Genomic DNA, 25251 nt, shown 5'->3' with positions numbered 1-25251 from the left:
TCCTTGGGGCTGTCTAGCACCCTTGGGTGACCAAGTCTGAAAGCCAAACAGCAAACCAACATTTTCTATAACTACATGTGAATTTTTCTCACCGTTGGGTTGATAAGAATATTGGGGGTACTGGTACTGCTTTATAGTTTCTCAGTGAAGGATAAGTTAACCAGAGATTTAAAAATTCTTGTGGTCACCTTCAAGTTAAAAAGGCACCACACTTTTGTGGAAGTGTTAAATGATAATGTATTTAATTTAATTAAAATGATTACAGGATGCATTTCAACATTTCTCTTCATGAACACTACAGGTTCAGAAATCCTTTAAGGCAGTAAGTATTGCATAGGTTTTGACATTATCAAAATTATAAAGTCTAAAAAGGCATAACATAGGAAATAATCAGTGCGACACTGATGAACTCAAGGTGTAAATTAGCAGTCTTTATCAATCTCAAATGCATGCTTTCTTTTTTTAAATGAAGAAGGAAGGGGATTTTGAGGTGCACAGTAAGTTACTGAAGAGTACAGGAGGAGGAATTCAAGTTCTCCTCTCCCAACTCTCTTAAAAATGTAAATAATCAAAGAGTTGCTTTATGCCTTCAGTTAGCTGCTTGTAAATCAGAGGACATCTGTGTGTGCATATACAAGAGAAAGATATATATACACATACACACACACACACACACACACACCCCCCCGCCCCAGATACACAGGTCTTACAGTAATTCTCCTAAATTACTTTCTAATAAATTTATGAAACCAGGACTGCCAATTCTCAAAAACCATCTGAACTAATGAGTATTTGTATTGTATTAAAAAGAGGTGTTTTTAAAATGTGGAACCATGATGATAATACGTGCGTATGTGATGGTTACTATGTATTTTTTTGAATTGCACGTTACTTGTAATTTGAACTAAATGATTTTTTCTATAGTTCTCCTTTACCATATGCTTTGAAACACAAGGGGAAATTTATAGCTAAATTTATGTTTGCCACACATACCTATACTTATGAAATATATCTAAACAGTTTACTCGTTCATGACAATAAATGCTTAACCTTTAGAAGTAAACTGCGATCGCTGAAATGTCAGTAGTTGAAAGGCCATCTGTTCTAGGTAGAATAATGGTCCCTTAATGACACAGCAGCCCCAACCCAGAGCCTATGAAGATGTTAGGTTACATGGCAAAGGGAAATTAAAGTTCCTGACAGAATGAAGGTTGCTAATCAGCTGATTTTGAAATACGGCAATTATCCCAGTCTCCTGACAGGCCCAATGTAATCACAAGGGTCCCCCAAAGTTGAAAACAATGCAGAATGTCAAAGTGTCAGAGCAATTAGGTGTGAGAATCTGACTTGACTTTGTTAGTTTTGAAGATGGAAGAAAGGGGCCAGGAGCCAAGGAATGCAGGTGGCCTCTAGAAGCTGAAATAGTCAAGCAGATTTTCCCCAGAGTCTCCAGAGCGAACCAACTCTGCTGACACCTTGATTTTAGCCGAGACCCATTTCAGACTTCTGATCTCCAGAGCTGTATTTGCATTAAGACTGAGGTAATTTGTTAAGGCAGCAAAGAGAATTAACACATCATCCAAATGTAGCTAGCTTCTTACCCTAGAGCAAAACAACTGAAAGAAGTTTAAAGTCTTACAGTAATACTGATCAACCCATTACTTAATTCATACCAGGGAATTTCTACAGCGATTACACTTGGCTTCAAGTAAATTCAAATCTTAAAAGTAATAAATGTGAATTGAAAAAATAATTAAACTGTATTCATTCAATGTACTGTCATTCTTTTAATGATGAAAATGTCACAGAGTAATAAGGGGTTTTTATTTCAGTATAGGGTACAAGAAACATTTGTCAACAGAATATGTTTTTACAGCCTCCAAATAGATTACTTACAAATATTTGCAAAGTTTATTCTTATGGGATTCATGTAGTTTTGTACTTGATGTAACAGTTTACAGAGATGAAAAATTAAAGTAGAGCTTCTTATTAGAAAGACAACAGTATACAATTTAGCCCTTGCTAAAGGTATTCGAGAAAAAAGTGGAGATGTTTTTCTTTGCAGTTTATCGTCGCATGGAAGTCTCTCTGTTCTCTACCTCTGCTCCATTCTTTTGCGGTCACTCCAGTATGCTTATCTCCCGATAATGCTCTCTGTGCACTTGCCCTCCTCTGTACGTATCCGCGCCATGGCATCTGGTGTCATTTCTTCTGTCCCGATCTTCACTTGGACTGCGCCGTGGCCGTTTCCTTATTTCTCTTGGCTTGTAACTACCGTGACTTCTGCTCCGGCTTCTCCTGCTCCTCTCATCCCTGCTCTGGCTCCTGCTGCTCCTCTCCTTTCTTCCAGATCCTCTCTTCCCTGGACTCCGGTCATGGCTTCTGGGCTTTCTGTCAGAATCAGAATGGCTCCGTTTGCTATTCTCCCCAGAACTCTCTTGTTTTAAAAACTTAGGCTTTTCCTTGTTACTGTGACTGCAAGAGCGTTCCTCATCTCGTTTTCTCTTCTTAGACTTGCCTGTCTCTTCAGAATCACTGTTGTTATGCCCTGAACGCTTGTTTTTCTTTCTTCTCTTCTTCTGTATTTTTGCCCCTTTGCCGTTGCTCTCACTGCTGCTTTCTGAACTGTCACTAGAGGAGGAGGACGACAGTGGGGATGGGGAGGAGGAGGAGGAGGAGGGGGAGGAGGAGGAGGGCTTGTTTTTATGTTTTTTGTGTTTACTTCTGCTCTTCTGAAGCTTTTTCTTTTTTCTATCTTTTTTCTTTTTCTTTTTTTTCTTCTCAAGTCGATCTAATTTCCTGTTATTAGGGAAAAAATAGTAATAGGCTATGTAAATATAGTCTGTCCTTTCACTGACAAATATAAAATTTTGAATAGACAATACAGTTTCTTAGAAACATTAAAAGTGGTATTCAAATACAAACACATTCTTTACTTTTATTAAACAACAAATCATTTTCTTCCTTTTAAATTATTCAAGGCACATACACAATAAGTTTAAATTAAAAAATACATTAACTGTCTCGGTATACTGTCCTCTATAGTAATGACTATTACATTTTTTTTTTTTACTGAATCAGAATTTGAAATTATATAGTATTCTACGTAATCGTCACCACGGCATAAAGAAAGGTCTGTAACATTAGCTGGATCAATTGCAAACTCAAATATAAACCTCTAATCAATGAAACATTAATTTTATGTATGTACTATTTTAAAATATGTAAATACTAAACAACATTACACTGTCAAAATTCAAGAACATATTCTCCATAAATTCAGAATAAGAATATATTTTTACATTTTTTAATACTCTATTTTAGTTACATAAAAGATCACATATTAGTTTTCAACAATTGTTTAGACTTATTAAATAATTAGGACAATTCTATTAAGGCATTATGCATTTCTAAAGAGTAATTCACATTCTCAGAAGAGTAACATTTATTTATATGATATATTTGAGTTACTCTGAAATAAAAATGTCCTCACTGGATTCTGTCCAGCCATCCTCAAAACTCCACACATTGAAACAACATGAGCTCCCTCTATTGGACTCACCAGACATTTCTTGGATTCTTTAATCCAGAGGTAGTCTGTTTAACATGATTCATACTTACTTTAAATTTTAGCATTTTCAGCATTCCTCATAAAATTGTACAAAATTAAAGAGAGTAATACATGGCCCACAATATCTTCTAAGAACAAACTGTATATAAAGATATACAAATCTACTATGAAAAGTAAAACCTACAAATAAATCTATTTCCAAACTAAATTTTCTGAAAAGTGCAGTGACTTTGTGGTATAAGCTGAGTACATAATCTTACATTCATTTTCATATTCCTGAAAGACAAAACTATATTACTGTAGCTGAAGAATAAATCAATACATCAATGTGATACATGGTTTAAGTACCTTAAACTTAGGATCAGAGATGAATATGACCCTAAAATGAAACATAAGAAAAAATGTAGTTGAACTAATTAAACAGGCACTTTTTAATCACCTGAGGAGTTTCTGTTTTTGTTTGGTTGTTAGTGACTTTAAAAATTCAACTTCTGGATCTTCTTCACCCTCGCTTGCAACATACTCCTAAATCAACAAAAACATCATTAAATTGCTAGATTAGAAAACAAGTTAGTTGTCAGGAAACATTTACAAATAAGTTTTATATTAGGGACATACTGTTGATGAGTATGACATTTTGGATTGGAAAGTGGAATTCAAAAATTTTTGTAGTCTACCTGCCAAGGAGGATCATAATGCCCTAAGAGATTAAGATGACTGCTTTATCAGGAGAGGACGATAGAGAAACATAGACAAAATGTTTAAAGCATGGCTTCTACTCTCTCTCGTTTTTGTTTTTTTTTTAACCTTTCTCCACTTTTATTTTTTTTAAATTTATTTATTTTTAATTGGAGGATAATGGCTTTACAATTCTCTCTTAAGTTTGAATTTAAACACTGATGGGTTTAAATATTTTCTTTTTAATTTAATGAAACATAAAACCCAGGAAGGTCACACGAACTTTACAGGAAGGTCAAAACACTCACACTTTTTGCCTTTATAATTTCAACAGTACATTATTAAATATATTAAACAGTACATATACATAATAAATGGGCTTCTCTGATGGCTCAGAGCTCTCTGGTATTCTCAGGAAAAGAATCTGCCTGTAATGCGGAAGACCCGGGTTTGATCCCTGGGTGGGAAAGATTTCCTGCAGGGGGAACAGCAACCCACTCCAGTATTTTTGCCTGGAGGATCCCATTGACAGAGGAGACTGGAGGGCTACAGTTCATGGGCTTGCAAAGATTAGGACACGACTACAACTAACACTCCACTTCACTTTATACATAGCAGATAGGTTACACGTACAATCCCTAGCAATGTTTGAGATGGAATGTGACTCTCTCAGAGCAGCACAAGTTTATGCCAGTGGGAGTCTGGGTTTTAGTCTCAGCTCTGTCTCTAAATAGCCACATGATCTTAGGGAAATCAGTTAACTTCTGTGGGCTCCAGTTTCCTCATTAAATGAAATAAATGGTTTATATTAGAACATCTACAACCCTTTAAACTCAACCATTTCTGGATCTATGTACAGTTTAATCAAGTAACTTTAAAATATTTTCCATTATTTTGAAGGGTTTGCTTTTATACACTTCTTCTCATTGGTTCTGTTTAAAGTCACTTCAGGGTAAGTTAGCAGGAAGGAAAAAGTTAACAACCTTATCGCCAGATCAGTTAGGTATTTTATCCACAAAAACCCAGAGAAGCAGTTTCGTTTATTAAAATATAGGTTTAAAAACAATTTCTCATTTAGGTTAAAATAATAAAGAAGCAAAATCAAGATGTATTTTAGGCATTTTCTTTGCTCTATCTTGCCTTCCTATGGATATATGCATATTGGAAAACATTAAGTAGCAATTCACAAGCAATCACATTTAGATTTATAGACATTTTCAGCTTACTGATAAAAAGATCATTACCTGTGATGGATCATTTGCGGTCAAGTTTCTCCCCAGTACATTTCGTTTCAGCGCAAACCCACTGTTTCTCATCTCCGCTATTAGCTCCGAGGGGTGCATCGATGGCCCTGTTCACAAAAATCACAGTTTGAATGTATCATTTATATCTCTCTACCTTTTTCGGACTCCACAGTAGGAATGCAGTTGAAGCTTTGTTAAATAAAATCACAGCTAAATCAACTCAATAATCTTCTGCTGAGCAAATAATCAGATATGATTTTCTAAAACAGCAGTCTGGAGATTCAGAATAGAAAATAATTGCATTTTTCTTTACGTGCTAGGGGACTCTCTTCTTATGTAACTTTGTCATATTGAAAACGATACACTTAAATGTTATCTTCTTGGTAGTTTTTAGTATAAAATCAAAGCAAAATGATAAAAAGACTGCAACTAAATTTTTAATAGTTATTCTCTCAGTAAGAATTCAATTTAAAAAGAGATACTTTTAAAGGTACATGAGCAATTTATTATTCTAGTTCCCAATTAAAAAATCCTAACCCTTATTTATCAAATACCAATACTGAATACATTGTCATGTGGTTGCTAACTCTCACACACACACACACGCTATCAGTAACCATCAAGTATTTTAGTTATAATCTTGTACATATACATACCCAGAGTTTGAAGCTTCTAGTCATTAGTTTGGGGTTGGTGACAAGCAGTTTTAGGCTGGTTATATGTGTGTATGCGTTATATTTTCTACAAGCTGTTGTTTGCACTTTAGCAAAATCCCCAAACTTTTTGAAAAGTGAGCTTGTTTTGGTAACATAATATGCTCTAAAGACAAATAATATGGGCTAAACACAGATATAATTAAGAATAAAAAAATTTTAAACATCTATACTCTTCCCTCAAACATTATTTATGTAAGATAAGAGAGGCTCTTTCCTCCTTTTGCATATTCTAGTTTCAATTTATTTTCCCTGCCAGAAGCAAATCATGACATTTCATGGAATGTTTTAAGTTTCTGGCCTAAATCATTACATTGGCTCCAATGAACTACACTGGGCCATGTATCTGGAATACAGGGAAGAATAGGACGGTTCCTGCCAACAAGGAATTCATATGGGAAGTTGGGAGGATGGAGAAACAGTCAGAAACTGATATTCTAGTTTGCTGATTGAATATGTCATCTAATTTCTTTATTCTTTTAACTGCTCTATTGGTCTTTTAACTATTGATACTTTTTTGCACGCTCACTTACATGTTACCATAAAAAACAAAAGGAAACAGGTAATACAATTTAAATCTGTTCTCTTGTCCGTAGTATCTTTGGTAAAAAGTTTGGTCAGACAAGTTCAGGTGTAGGTCAATAACTCTTATTGGACTCTGGGCTTTACCATTCTATTCATATTAGCAAAAACAACTGAAAGTTGCCTATAGGTATTAGGGAGATAATTAGAAAAACTGCCTATTATCGGAGTATGGGAAGTATTAATAATGTGATGCTTTAATTTATTGGAGGAAAAAACCCTATTTATTGAAAACAAAAACATCATAAAGCAGTGCCTTTGACTGATATATTTCATTTTAAAACAACACAATTTTTTGTTTTTTTCTTTTATACAATTAGTTCCTGTGGATTACTTTAATAACTTTGAGAAAAATTATTCAATTTGGCTGATAATATTGATAATAAGATGTTACATAAAAAATTGAATTTTAAATATTAGTATGGATTGCCTCTAAATGGCATTGAAGTGCTAATACAATAGCTTTAAATTAATTATAGAGTGTTCACTTTGGTGCCTTCTCAAATTTCACATGTAGAAACATAATTTTATAAAGTAGAAAATGTCTTTCCTGAAGTGTCAAAACTACATTTCTTTGTCAACAACTTTTTAGATATTAAATGAATTCAGAAAGCAAACATGTTAAGAATTAGGATAAAAAGCACTCCAGTGAAGAGCTAAAGAGCTTTGGCCATTATGATGAGAGGATACTGATTTCATCAGTTTTCATCAAAAGATGGGTAATTTTAATAAAATGTATTAGAAAACATGCTTAAAATTTTTTCATTACAGTACTTCCAACCACTTCAAGAAAATGATCTCTTTTTCCCCAGGCTGACAGAGATTATACAGACTATGAAACAAACAGTACTCTTCTATCACTTATATTTCTCCAAAATCTTAACTGAGATTTTATAGTACAGATGCTCAGCGCATACTTCCACACTGTAAGACTCTAAATACAGTGATCAGTGAAGAATCTAACAAACAGTACTCAATAAATAACTATTTTTTTGTCAGTAGCTATAACCATTTAGGATTATTTTTTATATATATATATATATATATATTTTTTTTTTTTTTTTTTTTTTTACAAAAAATGCTCTTGATAGTAACATTTTTCAAAATCCAGACTTATTCACTTCACTTGGTACTTAAACTTCCTCCTTCTATCATCACAAGTTCTAGGTTTAAAAGATGTGACAATCAAGTTTAACTAAGATATATTTAGCAAGATATCTTTATACTTTCATGTTACTGTGATAGTGGCTAGGTAGAGTTAAACTGACAGCCATGACTCCAGCTGAGAGCTCAAAATTTAATATAATAGATTATACAGATATGTTTAAAAGATTTTGCAAATATGTTCAAATGCAAAATGATTACTTTTTTTGGATACCTTAATAATTTAAATTACACATGTAGCTGGGCTTGAGGAATGTTTGGTTTGCTCTTAAATTTGCCATGGCAGAATGATTCTAGAGAACTCAGAAAAAAGGGCTTCTGCTGCTGCTGCTAAGTCGCTTCAGTCGTGTCTGACTCTGTGCGACCCCATAGACGGCAGCCCACCAGACTCCTCTGTCCCTGGGATTCTCCAGGCAAGAATTCTGGAGTGGGTTGCCATTTCCTTCTCCAATGCATGCGTGCATGCTAAGTCGCTTCAGTTGTGTCCGACTCTGTGACCCCATAGACAGCAGCCCACCAGGCTCCTCTGTCCATAGGATTCTCTAGGCAAGAATACTGGAGCGGGTTGTCATTTCCTTCTCCAAGAAAAAAGGGCATTTGTTTTAAAACGTAGATTTGTGAGGGATCCTTTCTAGATCACTTCAGCCAGGCTGGGTTAAGCCTCCATAGCCTGAAAACCAGTGTTCCAAATTACAAAAGCGGGTTCACGGAACAAACTGTTTTCAGCATTCATTGATTTTGCAAACTTGCTTTGCTATGATATGTGGGTAAATATCAAAATACTGATTGTGACTATAGTTTGCAGTTCTATGTCCTGATTAGACCCAGACTTTATTCTACTAGAAAAATACCATGAAGTCAATGTCACAGAAAAAAATTCTCTGAAGGCAAACTATATTGTATTAAAATCATGTTTGTGAAGGGTTTAATTTGTTCATTAAGAGCATTCATTTTTATAGAACTAAGCAAAAGCAACAGAAGGTAAAAAATCTTCTGTAGTAAAATAGGTATTTTATCAGAGAATAATATAGGAATCAAAACCACTGGCTGTGAGAAAGGCCCTGTCGCTGACTTCACAGAGGACAGCAGTCCAGGTGAATGCCACACACTGCACAGGAGGAAGACTAATGCTAAAGGCAGACACTTCCTGTGTTTCACTGTTAACCTAGGTCCATCTGCTTTTCCTAAGACAGAGGTATCTGCCTTTCAAAATTCATCACTCCTCTCAAACAAAGCATTACCTTCTACTATTTTACGGCATCCAGTAGGAGAAGAGAGGACACCGAGTTCTAGGTTAAGAATAGCTATATTAGAAATACTTTGCCCTCCTTCCCCCAAATACACTAATTTAATTTATAGGATGCTACTGTTTACTGGTGCAGTGAACAACACCAACTGTTTGCTGGGACTAAAATGCTATTCCTAGAGTGAATATAATTTTGTTTGCAATGACAAGGGTGATCAATTTTTTTCCTTCTTGTTCTGTGTGTGTATTTTGACTTTATATAATGAAAAAATCTCAAACTTAGAATAATGTAAAGAGCTCTATATACTCATCACACAGCTTCAACAATTATCAATATTTTACCATTCTTGTTCTATTTACTACCTCCAAGTATTTTTCTTTTTAATTTTATTTTTAAACTTTACAATATTGTATTGGTTTTGTCAAACATCAAATTGAATCCGCCACAGGTATTTTTGTTTCTTTTTTGATAGAGTATTTTCTCCCTCTCCTTCTCTCTTTTTGAGGTATAAATGACCCATCTTAAATCTCTTTTAATCTAAAAAAAGTAGCCATTTTTCCTCCATATGCCCCCTTTATTGCTATTCATTTGTTCAAGAAACTGGGTCATTTTTCCTGCAGAATTTCCCCCATTCTGGGCAGTGATGTCATTTAATATGTTCTTTTGACCCTTGTATTTCCTGTAAATTAGCAGTTAGATCTAAAGGCTTATTATTAAAGTATCTGGGTATTTTATAACACATACTTTAGGGTAATAATGGAAGGTTTTCTAAAGTTTGGATTCAGGAAGATGACACCTGAAAACAAACACATTTTTGCTAATGAACTAGACTAAGGAAAAAAGGCTGAGACTTCAACTTGGTATGTTCTTGGTTTCACCATGTTATTTACTGTGGTCATACTAACAGTGACATAAACCTTAAAAATGTATATGTTTGAAAATAAACCCCCAAACACATCACAAATAAATTATGATTCTTATTTCCATGTAAAGTACGACATTTATTTCTTCTTTCTTTCTTGAAGTTAAATTGACTATATATTGTGAAAAACCCACACTCCCTGTCACTAAATGTAAAAAGGACACTTAGAAACACTAGTTATGTACGTGATCAAGAGGGAGAATTATCGAAATTATATTATACTTGTATTTGATTCCTAATATTATCTAACCTTTTTGCTTTAAAGAAAGCTTATAGAAAGTTATCTTAAAAAAAGACTGAAAAGGGGGGCACAGTAGGAGCGTGCAGCACACATCCCAGGGAAAAAGTGAACAAAGCTATTAATAAAGTGTGTGGGTGATTTTTATTTATATAGATGAGAATGTTTTATGTATGATTTTCTAAAGGTTATGCAAGAACCAATTGTACTGAATTGTAATAAAACTGCTCCATACTGGGAATTTTCCTGACACATTGCCAGTTCATCTTAGTGGAGGTTGGAAACAATAGGGTTTTTTACTGCCCTTATCCAAGTTCATACTGAAGAAAGCTAATCTGATCTCTATTAAGACATACAATACAAAGGAAAAATTAAACATTTCATTTTTGTCTGTGTGTCTGGAAAATACACAAAAGCAAGGAAAGGTGAAACTGCTCTTACTGTATGCTAGTGAAAAACACTGTATTAAAAACAACTTTGCCTTACAGAATCAATAATGTTAAAGATATTTGAGTTTCATTTGATTATATCTTTACATTTTCAACTTAATTTACATGCAGATATTTCAGTGATGATACATCTATCACTAAATATTATAATAAAGTGATAAAGATAATAAAGTGAATTCACAGTCCTAGAGAACAAAGAAAAATTATTTGTGTTGTGATGAATATGAAGTATTAGAGGTCAGCACTAAGTTTTAAAGAAGTTATAAGAGTATGAACACTCTTGAAAAGAAATGCATCCATGAACTTCAAAAACATTATGTTGAGTCAAAGAAGCCAGACACAGAACACATACTGGATGATTCCATGTATATGAAGATCATGAACAGGTAAAAGTAACATGGGATTAGAAATTAGAGTGGTAGTTGTAGGTGGAAGAGGCCGACTGGAAAGGGGACTGAAGGGTATTTACTAGGTGACGGCAACGCTCTATGCTCTAAATCTTGTTGGAGAAATTCATTACATGGATGCATACATTTGTCAAATTCAAACTAAATTTAAGACCAGTGAATTTTACTTAAAAATATATCAAGTCAGTAAACAGTGGAGCTTTTCTGGTGGCTCAGCAGTAAAGAAACTGCCTGCCAATACAGGAGACACCAGTTTGATCCCTGGGTAGGGAAAATCCCCTGGAGAAGAAAACAGCAACCCACTCCAGTATTCTTGCCTGTGAAATCCCATGGACAGAGGAGCCTGGCGGGCTACAGCCCATGGGGTTGCAAATAGTCGGACATGACTTAGTGACTAACAACCACGAACAACAACATTCAACAGTAATTACTGAATGACTAAGTTACTATAGACTTTCACTACATTTCTAAACTAGGTCTCTCTCAAACTATGGAGAGACCCCTGCATAAGGAATTGTAATTTTACATAGAAAGTGATTTTACAAATCAATATTAAGTATTACTAAGGGCTTATTATTTTATCTCACTAGGTACTTGAGAAATAAAGAATAGAGAACTTGGTTTTTGCTTTCAATCTTTTTGGGAAAATTAGTTCATATAAAATAATAGGAAATATATAAATTGTAAATTTGTGTTATACATTCAGACAATAAGATAATAAATAAGATAATGTTTAGTATAGTTAAAGCCTAACGATCAGTCACTAACTAAACTATTATTTACTAAGCATGTACATTGTGCAAAGCCTTGGGAATACAACGATAAATGAGATACTGGACCTATTTCAGAAAAGCAATACTTTCTAGGAAAGAATTAGAAAGTGAGTTTGACTTTCAAACTCTTAATATAAGGTTTAGGAAAAGGTAAAACATAGGCATTTTAAATAAGTGGAATGTGATTAAGATTCATGTTTGGGTAGAATTATTTCTAGGTAGAGAGACTACCCAGACCAGGTAGACTACATATCATTCATTCTCCTTTTCCCGGATAATCACTAATTTCCTTTACTTGACGTTGGCAGACCTTGAGTAGATGGAATGATATTAACAGGAAGAGTCATGTAAGAGAGTTATGACTGCGATCTGAGAATCATTACCACCCCTTTGAGATTATGGGAGGTGTAGCCTCCACTAGCCTCACACACGCCTTTTAACACAGGGCCAAACCATTTACTGACAGAACAGGATTGCAATTAATTTGTTAATATCAATGGAATTTTAAGGCACAGCCGCTCTAACAACAAATTTAATCACTGAATTATACCAGTGCTTATGGACAGTTCAAAATTACTCATTGGTCAAGCACATCAATCTGACCTTTTAAATATTAGGAACTGACAAGTTTTACTGGTTACCCTTTGGTAATCATATAGTTTTGTTTCCTATGTCTGTGAGTCTATTTCTGTTTTGTAAATAAGTTCATACTATTTTTTTAGATTTCACATACAAATGATATCATATAATATTTGTCTCCCTGTCTGCTTACTTCCCTTAGTATAATCTCTATGTCCATCCATTAGCTGCAAAGAGCATTATTTTATTCTTTTTTATGGCTGAATAATGACCAACAAGGGCTTAATTTTCAAAATATACAAAGAGCTCATACAACTCAATAACAAAAAAACCACACAACTACATATTAAAGAAGAGAAGAAATGGTGTCTAACCTTCCTTCTTTATTTTGAGGTCAATCCTTTATTTATTAGTTTCAGTATCTGCCTTCTTGAGGAACTTAGCTTTAAAGAGATTCTGGTAATAATTTTTCTGCAGTAGAATTTTGTTGAAGGATTTAAGAAAAAGTTCTGCCATCAGATGTAATGCTGTCTCAGTGGCTATGCTGGGAGGATTCAACTTCTTCAAAGCATTACACAGAAGAACTCAGTAACAGATACAGTGGGATAGGCCAGATGGTCAACGGAGTTTATCATCTTTTTAAAGAAAATCACTCCAGCATGCTCCTAGGTATCTTTCTAGTACAAGCTTATGATCAGACAATTATTTTGTTAAATTTCCCAAACATGTTCTCAAGCAACAAAACTTCCTCCCACATGAAAGACTGATGGCAAGATGGAGGAGCAGCGTGTGGGAGCTCTGTTGCAGAAAACTGCTATCAGTGCTACAGCTTAGTGTAACTTTCTTCAAGAAAAACTCAATCAAATCTTAGGGGAAATAAGGCAAGGAAAAGAGTACTGACATGCAAACAAATGTTTGCAACAAGTATAAAATAATACCTCAATTTAAGCTACTTATTAATTTTCATATTGTTTAAACACACTAAAAGCTTTGGCATAAACAAGAATGGATAGAGACACTTGAAACATTAAGTATCAAACATCATTTTGGCTGTTAGAGGCATGGCGGGAGCTCTTATTTAGGCATTAATACAGAGAAAGAAATTTTGTATATGTCAAGAATATCCAGTGACACCATTTTGAAATTTACTTTTATTAGAAATGTGAAACTTACCATGGTATCATATAGTTAGTTCCAAATACTCTTAAATTACAGCTAAGTTTAAAAAAATGACAAAGTAACTTTAAATATATGGCAACTCAGACTTAAAAGCAATACAGAGACTCAATTTATCTGGATCAGAAACCAACAGCCAGCAACTGGTAGATATACCTAGACGATAACCAAGTACTGCCGGAGACTGGGTAAGGACTAGCTTAAGAGAGGAAAATCCCTGGGGCCCAACCTTAAAGGGGCCTTGACACTTTTGTGAGTTTTACTTCCAGAAACCCCATCAAGTTCTCACTGTCAACAGCAAAGAACAATCCCCTTGTACTTCCCTTCTAACAGTGGGAAGGGAGAAGTAACTATTTTGACATATGCCCAGAGCATTTTGTTGCCTTGAACAAGTGCTTAACCTCAAAGGAAGCTATGGCTCAGTGGTAAAGAATCCACCTACCAATGCAGGAGATGTGGGTTAGAGTCTTGGATTGGGAAGATTCCCTGGAGAAGGAAATGGCAACCCACTCCACTATTCTTGCCTGGAAAACCCATGGACAGAGAAGCCTAGTGGGCTACCATCCACGGAGAGTTGAACACAACTTACTGACCAAGCAACAACCACAATAACCTACGTGAGGGAAGAAAGAAGCTGTACGAAGTGAAGGGAAAAAAGCTGAGAAACACTTGTGAAGGTTACAGCCCAGGGGCAGAGGCTTACTAAAAGAGTGAAACTTAGTCACAGAATTATATGACGGAATGTTTCCCCTTCCTTCCCTCATATCTTACCACTGCATCAGTAGGGTTCCTGTAAAATATCAGATTACAACTGAAGCCAGGCTCAGCTTCTATTAACAGAATCTGTAGGAAAACCCAAAGATAAAAGAGGAGACAAAAGGACACCAGAGGAAACTTATCCTTTAAAATTTACAGCTACAACAAAGAGTAAGTAGAATCTAACTCCTAGCCAGACAAACATAAAACCTCATTCTAAAGGCCTATTTACCTTGGTTCTGTCTACCTGATACAGCATGTCTGGCATTCAACCAAAAATTATAAGTTTGCTAGGAGGCAAAAACCATAGACTGGAGAGACAAAGCAAGCATCAGAATCAAACTCAGCTATAATGAAGATTCTGGAATTATCAGATTGGGAATCTAAAATAACAAGATTCATATGCTAAGGGCTCTAACAGCAAAAGTGGACAACATGCAAAACAGATGGGTAATGTGAGCAGAGAGATGGAAACTCTGAGAAATAATCTAATGGAAATGATAGGGGAAAAAACACTAACGGAAATAAAGAATGCCTTTGATGAGCTCATCAGCAGACTAGGCGTAACTGAGGAAAGAATCAAGAAGCTTTTAAGATAGGTCAACAGAAGCTTCTCAAACTGAACAGAAAATTTTTTAAAACATGGGCCTCACGTGAGGGAGTCAGAATATCCAAAAACTGTAGGACAATTACAAAAGGTGTAACATATGTACAATAGGAATACCAGAAAGAGGTAAGAGAAAAGAATGGAAAAAAAAAATCTGCAATAATAATGGCCGAGATTTTTCAACACTAATGATAGACTCCAAAATACAAATCCAGGAAGTTCAGAGAACACCAAGCAGTATAAATACAAAACAATCCATACCCAGGTATATGATATTCAAACTGCAGAAAATAAAAGATGCAGAGAAAGATGAAAGATGTCAGAGGGGGGAAAAAACTTAATCAAGAGAGGAACAAGGATAAGAATCCTATGAGACTTCTCTTAAGAAACCATTCAAGTAAGGAGAGTAGACTGAACTATTTAAAGGTTGAAAGGAAAAACCCACTAGTATAGAAATTATCCAGTATCCAGTAAATTATCCTTCAAAAGAAGAAATATAAGATAAATATTTTATTCTTCTTAACTGATCTAACAGATAACACCTTATTCAAAATGATAACTGCAATAATAAATTGGATGCATTATATTAATAACTATGGATAAATGAAATGTATGCAGCAATGTTGCAAGAGATAGGAGGAAGGAATTGGTAAACCCAATTGGTTTACTCTGTTATAAGACACTGGTACTATGTGTGAAGTGGTATAGAGTTATTTGTAAGTGGACTTAGGTTAGTTCTAAATGTATACTGGAAATTCTAGGATGGCAACTAAAAAAGTAAGCATAAATGATATGCTACGAGAGGACAGAAAATGGAATCACATAAAATACTCAATTAAAACCAGAGAAAGCAAAGAGTGGAAGACAAAAACAAAGAACAAGGGCAACAAATAGAAAACAATTATAAATATGGTAGATCTTAGTCTGGAGAAGGCAATGGCAACCCACTCCAGTCCTCTTGCCTGGAAAATCCCATGGACAGAGGAGCCTGGTGGGCTGCAGTCCATGGGGTTGTGAAAAGTCGGACACGACTGAGCGGCTTCACTTTCACTTTTCACTTTCATGCATTGGAGAAGGAAATGGCAACCCACTCCAGTGTTCTTGCCTGGAGAATCCCAGGGACGGGGGAGCCTGGTGGGCTGCCGTCTATGGGGTTGCACAGAGTCGGACACGACTGACGCGACTTAGCAGCAGCAGCAGCAGCAGCAGATCTTAATCCAATTGTATCCATAATAGATTTAAAAAACATCCAACTGTATGTTGCCTACAAGAAACCCAGTTTAGGGCGTCTTAAAAAGTGGTGTCTAGTCCTGCCTCGGTTTACTGTGCTGCGTTTCCCTAGTCGGCTCTCAACCCTCCATCAGATTGTATTGCTCTTAAATCGCTAACCCCCACCTCCTTGCAATCCCTCTTTCTTGGTCAATAATCTCAACTCCTACATCACAAGGAAGCTGTGAGAAAAAACTCCTCCACCCTTTCTTGCCTTCCTTCATCTGCAGACCTATCCACGCCTCCTGTTGGTTTCCCCTCCAGGCACTTGGCCCCTTCCAGTGAGGGAGTCATGGCTCTTGACTCCATCATCCATCAGTCCTTCTGTGAGACCACTTGACCAAATTTAGTGCATATGTGGAATGTTTTACAGAATTTAAAGCATCTTTTAAAATTGGATTTTATCCTTAATTGCTTATTGTTCCACTTAAGATTTAAATAAATAAATAAATAAAGTAATAAAGCATTACATCAGCAGTATGATTTAGTACTTGCCGAAGGTATCTTTTGATCTCTTGGTTTTATTAAAATTGATTTATTAATTGCTAGACAATTATTTACATGACATCTCACATTGATCTCAACAAAAGATCAGAATTAAAACTCTTAGGTAGATACAAAAACTACAGAGATTGGTTTTCATTTTTGTTTCTGTAATGTTTATGCTACCTTTTAACTTTTAGTTTTGACTGCCTTGATTATGTGACTTTTCAATAAAAATTTTCAGTCTTAAAAAAAAAAAAGAAACCCAGTTTAAAGACACTGAGGGAAAAAAAAGATTAAAAGTAAAGATACAGAGAAAGATATATCATGCTAACACTAATAAAATAAAGCTGGAGTATCACTTTATTTTCAGATAAAGCATATTTCAGACCAAGGAATATGCTTTCAGACCAATCCTTTATGAAAGATAAACAGAGACAATTACATAATGAAAATAGGGCACATTCTCTAACACATAACAATCCCAAATGTGTGTGCACCTAATAAGACAGTATTAAAATACGTGAGGCCAAAACTGATATAAATGTTTTCAGAAATAGATAAATCCCCTATTATAGTTGGAGTGAACTTCCAGACTCCTCTATCAGAAACTGACAGATCTACCAGGCAAAAAATCAGCAGGACATAGTTGAACAGCACCATTCCCATCAACTGGATCTAGTTGTTATTTATTGAGCACTTCATCCAATCAAAGCAGAATATACATTCTTCTCAAGCTCATATGGAAAAGTCACCATACTACACTCTGAGCCATAACCTTAAGATACACCTTCAGTTCAGTTCAGTTCAGTTGCTCAGTCGTATCTGACTCTTTGCGACCCCATGAATTGCAGCATGCCAGGCCTCCCTGTCCATCACCAACTCCCGGAGTTCACTCAGTCTCAAGTCCATCGAGTCAGTGATGCCATCCAGCCATCTCATCCTCTGTCGTCCCCTTCTCCTCCTGCCCCCAATCCCTCCCAGCATCAGAGTCTTTTCCAATGAGTCAACTCTTCGCATGAGGTGGCCAAAGGACTGGAGTTTCATCTTCAGCATCATTCCTTCCAAAGGAATCCCAGGGCTGATCTCCTTCAGAATGGTGGTTGATCTCCTTGCAGTCCAAGGGACTCTCAAGAGTCTTCTCCAACACCACACTTCAAAAACATCAATTCTTCGGTGCTCAGCCTTCTTCACAGTCCAACTCTCACATCCATACATGACCACAGGAAAAACCATAGCCTTGACTAGATAGACCTTTGTTGGCAAAGTAATGTCTCTGCTTTTGAATATGCTGTCTAGATTGGTCATAACTTTCCTTCCAAGGAGTAAGTGTCTTTTAATTTCATGGCTGCAATCACTATCTGCAGTGATTTTGGAGCCCAGAAAAATAAAGTCAGCCACTGTTTCCCCATCTATTTCCCATGAAGTGATGGGACAAGATGCCATGATCTTCATTTTCTGAATGTTGAGCTTTAAGCCAACTTTTTCACTCTCCACTTTCACTTTCATCAAGAGGCTTTTCAGTTCCTCTTCACTTTCTGCCATAAGGGTAGTGTCATCTGCATATCTGAGGTTATTGATATTTCTCCCGGCAATCTTGATTCCAGCTTGTGCTTCTTCCAGCCCAGCGTTTCTCATGATGTACTCTGCATAAAAGTTAAATAAGCAGGGTGACAATATACAGCCTTGACGTACTCCTTTTCCTATTTGGAACCAGTCTGTTGTTCCATGTCCAGTTCTAACTGTTGCTTCCTGACCTGCATATAGGTTTCTCAAGAGGCAGGTCAGGTGGTCTGGTATTCCCATCTCTTTCAGAATTTTCCACAGCTTATTGTGATCCACACAGTCAAAGGCTTTGGCATAGTCAATAAAGAAGAAATAGATCTTTTTCTGGAACTCTCTTGCTTTTTCGATGATCCAGCGGATGTTGGCAGTTTGATCTCTGGTTCTTCTGCCTTTTCTAAAATCAGCTTGAACATCTGGAAGTTCATGGTTCATATACTGCTGAAGCCTGGCTTGGAGAATTTTGAGCATTACTTTACTAGTGTGTGAGATGAGTGCAACTGTGTAGTAGTTGGAGCATTCTTTGGCATTGCCTTTCTTTGGGACTGGAATGAAAACTGACCTTTTCCAGTCCTGTGGCTACTGCTGAGTTTTCCAAGTTTGCTGGCATATTGAGTGCAGCACTTTCACAGCATCATCTTTCAGGATTTGAAATAGCTCAACTGGAATTCCATCACCTCCACTAGCTTTGTTCATAGTGATGCTTTCTAAGGCCCACTTGATTTCACATTCCAGGATGTCTGGCTCTAGGTCAGTGATCACACCATTGTGATTATCTTAGTCGTGAAGCTCTTTTTGTACAGTTCTTCTGTGTATTCTTGCCATCTCTTCTTAATATCTTCTGCTTCTGTTAGGTCCATACCATTTCTGTCCTTTATCGAGCCCATCTTTGCATGAAATGTTCCTTTGGTATCTCTGATTTTCTTGAAGAGATCCCTAGTCTTTCCCATTCTGTTGTTTTCCTCTATTTCTTTGCATTGATCGCTGAGGAAGGCTTTCTTATCTCTTCTTGCTATTCTTTGGAACTCTGCATTCAGATGCTTGTATCTTTCCTTTTCTTCTTTGCTTTTTGCCTCTCTTCTTTTCACAGCTATTTGTAAGGCCTCCCCAGACAGCCATTTTGCTTTTTTGCATTTCTTTTCCATGGGGATGGTCTTGATCCCTGTCTCCTGTACAGTGTCACGAACCTCCATCCATAGTTCATCAGGCACTCTATCAGATCTAGTCCCTTAAATCTATTTCTCACTTCCACTGTATAATCATATAGGATTTGATTTAGGTCATACCTGAATGGTCTAGTGGTCTTCCCCACTGTCTTCAGTTTAAGTCTGAATTTGGCAATAAGGAGTTCATGATCTGAGCCACAGTCGGCTCCCGGTCTTGTTTTTGTTGACTGTATAGAGCTTCTCTATCTTTGGCTGCAAAGAATATAATCAATCTGATTTTGGTGTTGACCATCTGGTGATGTCCATGTGTACAGTCTTCTCTTGTGTTGTTGGAAGAGGGTGTTTGCTATGACCAGTGCGTTCTCTTGGCAAAACTCTATTAGCCTTTGCCCTGCTTCATTCTGTATTCCAAAGCCAAATCTGCCTGTTACTCCAGGTGTTTCTTGACTTCCTACTTTGCATTCCAGTTCCCTATAATGAAAAGGACATCTTTTTTGGGTGTTAGTTCTAAAAGGTCTTGTAGGTCTTCATTGAACTGTTCAACTTCAGCTTCTTCAGCGTTACTGGTTGGGGCATAGACTTGGATTACTGTGATACTGAATGGTTTGCCTTGGAAACGAACAGAGATCATTCTGTCGTTTTTGAGATTGCATCCAAGTACTGCATTTCAGACTCTTTTGTTGACCATGATGGCTACTCCATTTCTTCTAAGGGATTCCTGCCCACAGTAGTAGATATAATGGTCATCTGAGTTAAATTCACCCATTCCAGTCCATTTTAGTTGGCTGATTCCTAGAATGTCGACGTTCACTCTTGCCATCTCCTGTTTGACCACTTCCAATTTGCCTTGATTCATGGACCTGACATTCCAGGTTCCTATGCAATATTGCTCTTTACAGCATCGGACCTTGCTTCTATCACCAGTCACATCCACAACTGGGTATTGTTTTTGCTTTGGCTCTATCCCTTTATTCTTTCTGGAGTTATTTCTCCACTGATCTCCAGTAGCATATTGGGCACCTACCGACCTGGGGAGTTCCTCTTTCAGTATCCTTCATTTTGCCTTTTCATACTGTTCATGGGGTTCTCAAGGCAAGAACCCTGAGGTCAGGGGTGGCAGCTGAGAGGAGCAACCCCACATCCAAGGAGTGGTGGCTGCGTGGGCGCAGGAGGACCGAGAGGAGGTACTCCATGTTCAAGGTTAGGTGGGGGTGGCCAGTGAGGAGATACCCCTCGTTCAAGGTAAGGAGCAGCAGCTGTGCTTTGCTGGAGCAGCCGTGAAGAGATACCCCATGTCCAAGGTAAGAGAAACCCAAGTAAGATGGTAAGTGTTGCGAGAGGGCATCAGAGGGCAGGCACACTGAAACCATAATCACAGAAAACTAGTCAATCTAATCACACGGACCACAGCCTGGTCTAACTCAATGAAACTAAGCCATGCCCTGTGGGGCTACCCAACACGGATGGGTCATGGTGGAGAGGTCTGACAGACTGTGGTCCACTGGAGAATGGAATGGCAAACCACTTCAGTATTCTTGCCTTGAGAACATATACCTTAACATTTATAAAAGAACGGAAATCATACAAAGAATGCTCTGAGACCAAAATGGAATTAAACTAGAAACCAATATAGAATGAGCACCAGAAAATCGCAAAATATTTGGAGATTAAATAAACACACTTATAAATAACACAGAGAAGAAATCTCAAGAGAAACTTAGTATTTTGAACTAAATGAAAATACAACTGCTGTATAATAAAGAACTTGGGAGCCTCTGTCCCCAGTTTGTGGAAGGGAGCCTCTAAATATTGGAGATTTCCTGAGTGATAGAGTGTCATGGTGAGCCCCTAGAATGCTTATGCCAAGGAGGTGAGTCAGGATGGGGCCGGCCACAGGAGAAAGGCCAACCATGTGATTAGAGGGTTGGAGCTTTGAGCAATATGTCAGCCTGATATCCAGGGGAAGGAAGAGGGATAAGAGATTGAGTTCAACGACATGGCCATTGATTCAGTGAACCATGACTATGTAATTAAACCCTAATAAAAACTCTAGACGGCATGGATGAGCTTCCCTAGTTAACAGTGCTCTGTGCGTATGGGTGCACATCAACACGTAAGGAAGATGACACCCGAAGACTCTGTGCAGAGAGGACACCGGAAGCTATGTGACTAGGGTAGGCAGAAGCAAGGCAATTTTGTGTTAAAGTGTGAAATTTTTCTTTTCTACATATTGTGTGATTCCGTTTATATGGAATTTCCAGAATAGGCAATTAAAAAAAAAAAGCAGAAAGTAGACTGATGGTTGCCTAAGACTGGGGAAGACTGGGGATAAGAACTGAAGAATGTGGGGTTTCATTTTGAGGAAATGATAATGTTTTAAAATTGACCATCATAATGGGCGGACAACTCTGAATATACAAATTCAAAGCCATTGAACTGTATACTTCAAATGGGTGAACTGTATGGTGTGTAAATTATAACTCAATAAAGCTGTTAAAAAACATTTTTCAAAGAAATGAAAAGACAAGCCACAAACCTGGAGAAAATATTTGCAGAAGACACATCTGATAAAGGATCGATACCCCAGTTATATAAAGAATTCTTAAAACTCAACAAAAATAACCCAGTTTTAAAAAACGGGCCAAAGGCCTTAACAGACACCTCACCAAGAAGATATACAGATGGCAAATAAGCATATAAAAAGATGTGCTGAATAATATGTCATCAGGGAAGTGCAAAATAAAACAAGGTACCACTCTACACCAACCAGAATGACCAAAATTCCTAACACTGACAATGCCAAATGCTGATGAGGATGTGGTGCAACGGGAGCTCTCATTCATTGTTGGTAGGAATGCAAAATGGTGCCCTACTTTGGAAGACAGTTTGGGAGCTTCTTATAAAACTAAATATATTCTTACCACATGATCCAGCAATTATGTTCCTTCATATTTACTTAAGCAAGCTGAAAACTATAACCAAATAAAAACCTGCATGTAGATGTTAATAGAGCAGCTTTATTTGAAACTGTCAAAACATGGGAGTAACCAAGATGTGCTTCAGCAGGTGAATGGATCAATAAACTGTGGTACATCCAGACAATGGGCTGTTACTCAGCACTATAAAGAAATGAGCTAATATGCCATGAAAAGACATGGAGGAACCTTAAATGCATATTACTAAGTTAAAGAAGGGCTTCCCAGGTGGTGCTGGTTGTAAAGAATCCACTTGCCAATGTAGGAGACATAAGAGACCTGGGTTTGATCTCTGGGTTGGGAAGATCCCCTGGAGAAGGAAATGGCAACCCACTCCAGTATTCTTGGCTGGAAGGAAAATCCCATGGATAGAGAAGCCTGGGGGACTACAGTTCAGTGTTGCAAAGAGTCGGACACAATTGAAGCGCCTTAACATACACAAGTGAAAGAAGCCCATCTTAAAGGCTACATCCAGTATGCTTCCAACAATATGACCTTCAGAAAAAGGTGAAATTATGGAGAGAGTAAAAGGATCAGTGGTTGTCAGGGATTAGAGGGGAGGGAGGGACGAATGCTCAGAGCACAAATGATTTTTTAGGACACTGAAACTACTTTGTATGAGACTATACTGGTAGACGATTTTTTAGGACAGTGAAACTACTTTGTATGAGACTATACTGGTAGACGATTTTTTAGGACAGTGAAACTACTTTGTATGAGACTATACTGGTAGACGCTTACTCCTTGGAAGAAAAGCTATGACCGACCTAGACAGCATATTGAAAAGCAGAGACCTTACTCTGCCAACAAAGGTCCATCTAGTCAAGGCTATGGTTTTTCCAGTAGTCATGTATGGATGGGAGAGTTGGACTGTGAAGAAAGCTGAGCGCCGAAGAATTGATGCTTTTGAACTGTGGTGTTGGAGAAGACTCTTGAGATTCCCTTGGACTGCAAGGAGATCCAACCAGTCCACTCTAAAGGAGATCAGTCCTGGGTGTTCTTTGGAAGGAATGATGCTAAAGCTGAAACTCCAGGACTCTGGCCACCTCAGGTGAAGAGTTGACTCATTGGAAAAGACTGATGCTGGGAGGGATTAGGGGCAGGAGGAGAAGGGGATGACAGAGGATGAGATGGCTGGATGGCATCACTGACTCGATGGATGTGAGTCTGAGTGAACTCCAGGAGTTGGTGATGGACAGGGAGGCCTGGTGTGCTGCGATTCATGGGGTCACAAAGAGTCGGACATGACTGAGCAGTCGACTGAACTGAACTGACCTGAACTGAACTGATACTGGTAGATACATGCCATCATACATTTGTCCAAACCCATGGAAGGCACAATACCAAGAGTGAGACCTATGGTAAACTATGGACTTTGAATAATGATGATGTGTCAATGTAGGTTCATCAGCTACAACAAATGTCCCACTCTGCTGGGGGATGTTGATAATAGGAGAGGTTATGTATCTGTGGGGGCAGGTGGGGGATGCTGATAATGGGAGAGGTTATGTATCTGTGGGTGCAGGTGGCATATGGAAACTGCTTTTCTCTCAATTTTGCTGTGACCCCTAAACTGCTCTAAAAAATAAAGTCTATTAAGAAAAAACACAAACAAGACTGAAACAAAACAAACAAAAAGATTAAGTAAGAGACATACAGATATATGTGACCATTCACTCTATTAAAGCCAAAAAAATAAAACAGAAAAAAAAAAACCCCACTTGCTTTGTTGAAAAGCACCAATGTGTATTAAAAAAAAAATGCTAGTTTCAATTTACATTAAAAATATGAGTAAGTAACAGAAGGTAAGAGGCAATGATAGGAATAAGGGCTACAGAGTGTAAATAAAAGGCCAGTGGGCCAGGCATTTAGTTATGTTGTACTATAAAAATATTTTACTAATATTCAGTCACCACTGAAGCTTATAAGTTTTATATATAATTTTGATGTATCTAGAGTGTACAAAAACTTACAAAGTTAAGATGATCTTATCAGTAGAAAAGATATTCTAAACCAGCTTAGCCAAGAGAAGCATTTTGATTGCCTAATTTAACTTTGTAAAGGAGAAGTAAATCTTATAGCTGGTCTCTGTAAACCTCACAGCTGGAATGTTCTAACAGCACCTTGCAGTTTCCAGTGATCAAAGTAAGTTACTTTATATACTAAACTAAGAATTTCATAATAGAAATAATGTAACACCAGGGGGTGCAGTTATCATGAAATAATTACACTCCTGGGAGATTACAGGCACAAGGCTGTACCCCAGGGGTGTGATTATCCCATGATAACCACATCCACTGAAATTGCCTTATTGCAAAAATAATCTCTATTCACTGGTGAGACATTATTCAATAGGTGTTTTTTTTTAAATGAAAAGATTTTTTAGCTTGAATCAGCAAGTGGATTAGGAAATTGGCCAGTTTATTTTTCATTACATTCAAATTTAGAATATAACATCATTATTTGCTTTCCCATTTGATACAGCAGAGTATTTTTTATTTTGTTTTTGAGAGACGCTTTAGGAGTTTCTATTAATGTTAGTTAAGTGGTACTGCTAAATTCAGGTCAAACTTTAAAAGGTATTAAGTGAACAATACCATTTTAAATAATTTATTTCTATGTATAAGTTTTAATTCCTCTAATATTCATTTAAAAATTATAAATGTATAACCATTGTCAATATTTTAGT

At 36.9% G+C, this 25251-nt stretch overlaps 1 protein-coding gene across 2 annotated transcripts in view; it reads right to left on the bottom strand.

Moving 5' to 3' along the window:
* Positions 1-1767: 1767 nt before the first annotated feature.
* Positions 1768-25251, bottom strand: part of CIR1 (corepressor interacting with RBPJ, CIR1) — a 41600-nt gene continuing 18116 nt past the window's right edge. For both annotated transcript variants that reach the window (XM_055572187.1, XM_055572188.1), the window contains 3 exons: positions 5494-5600; positions 4011-4096; positions 1768-2799 (listed from right to left, as the gene is read on the bottom strand). In XM_055572187.1, the coding sequence (XP_055428162.1) occupies positions 2121-2799; positions 4011-4096; positions 5494-5600 (872 nt within the window). In that variant the 3' untranslated portion in view covers positions 1768-2120. The remainder of the gene's footprint in view (positions 2800-4010; positions 4097-5493; positions 5601-25251) is intronic.

The sequence above is a fragment of the Bubalus kerabau genome, chromosome 3 (assembly GCF_029407905.1).
Source record: "Bubalus kerabau isolate K-KA32 ecotype Philippines breed swamp buffalo chromosome 3, PCC_UOA_SB_1v2, whole genome shotgun sequence".
Classification (NCBI taxonomy): Eukaryota; Metazoa; Chordata; class Mammalia; order Artiodactyla; family Bovidae; genus Bubalus; species Bubalus kerabau.
Note: the sequence above shows the minus strand (reverse complement) of the source record. Positions and strands in the feature narration are given on the sequence as shown.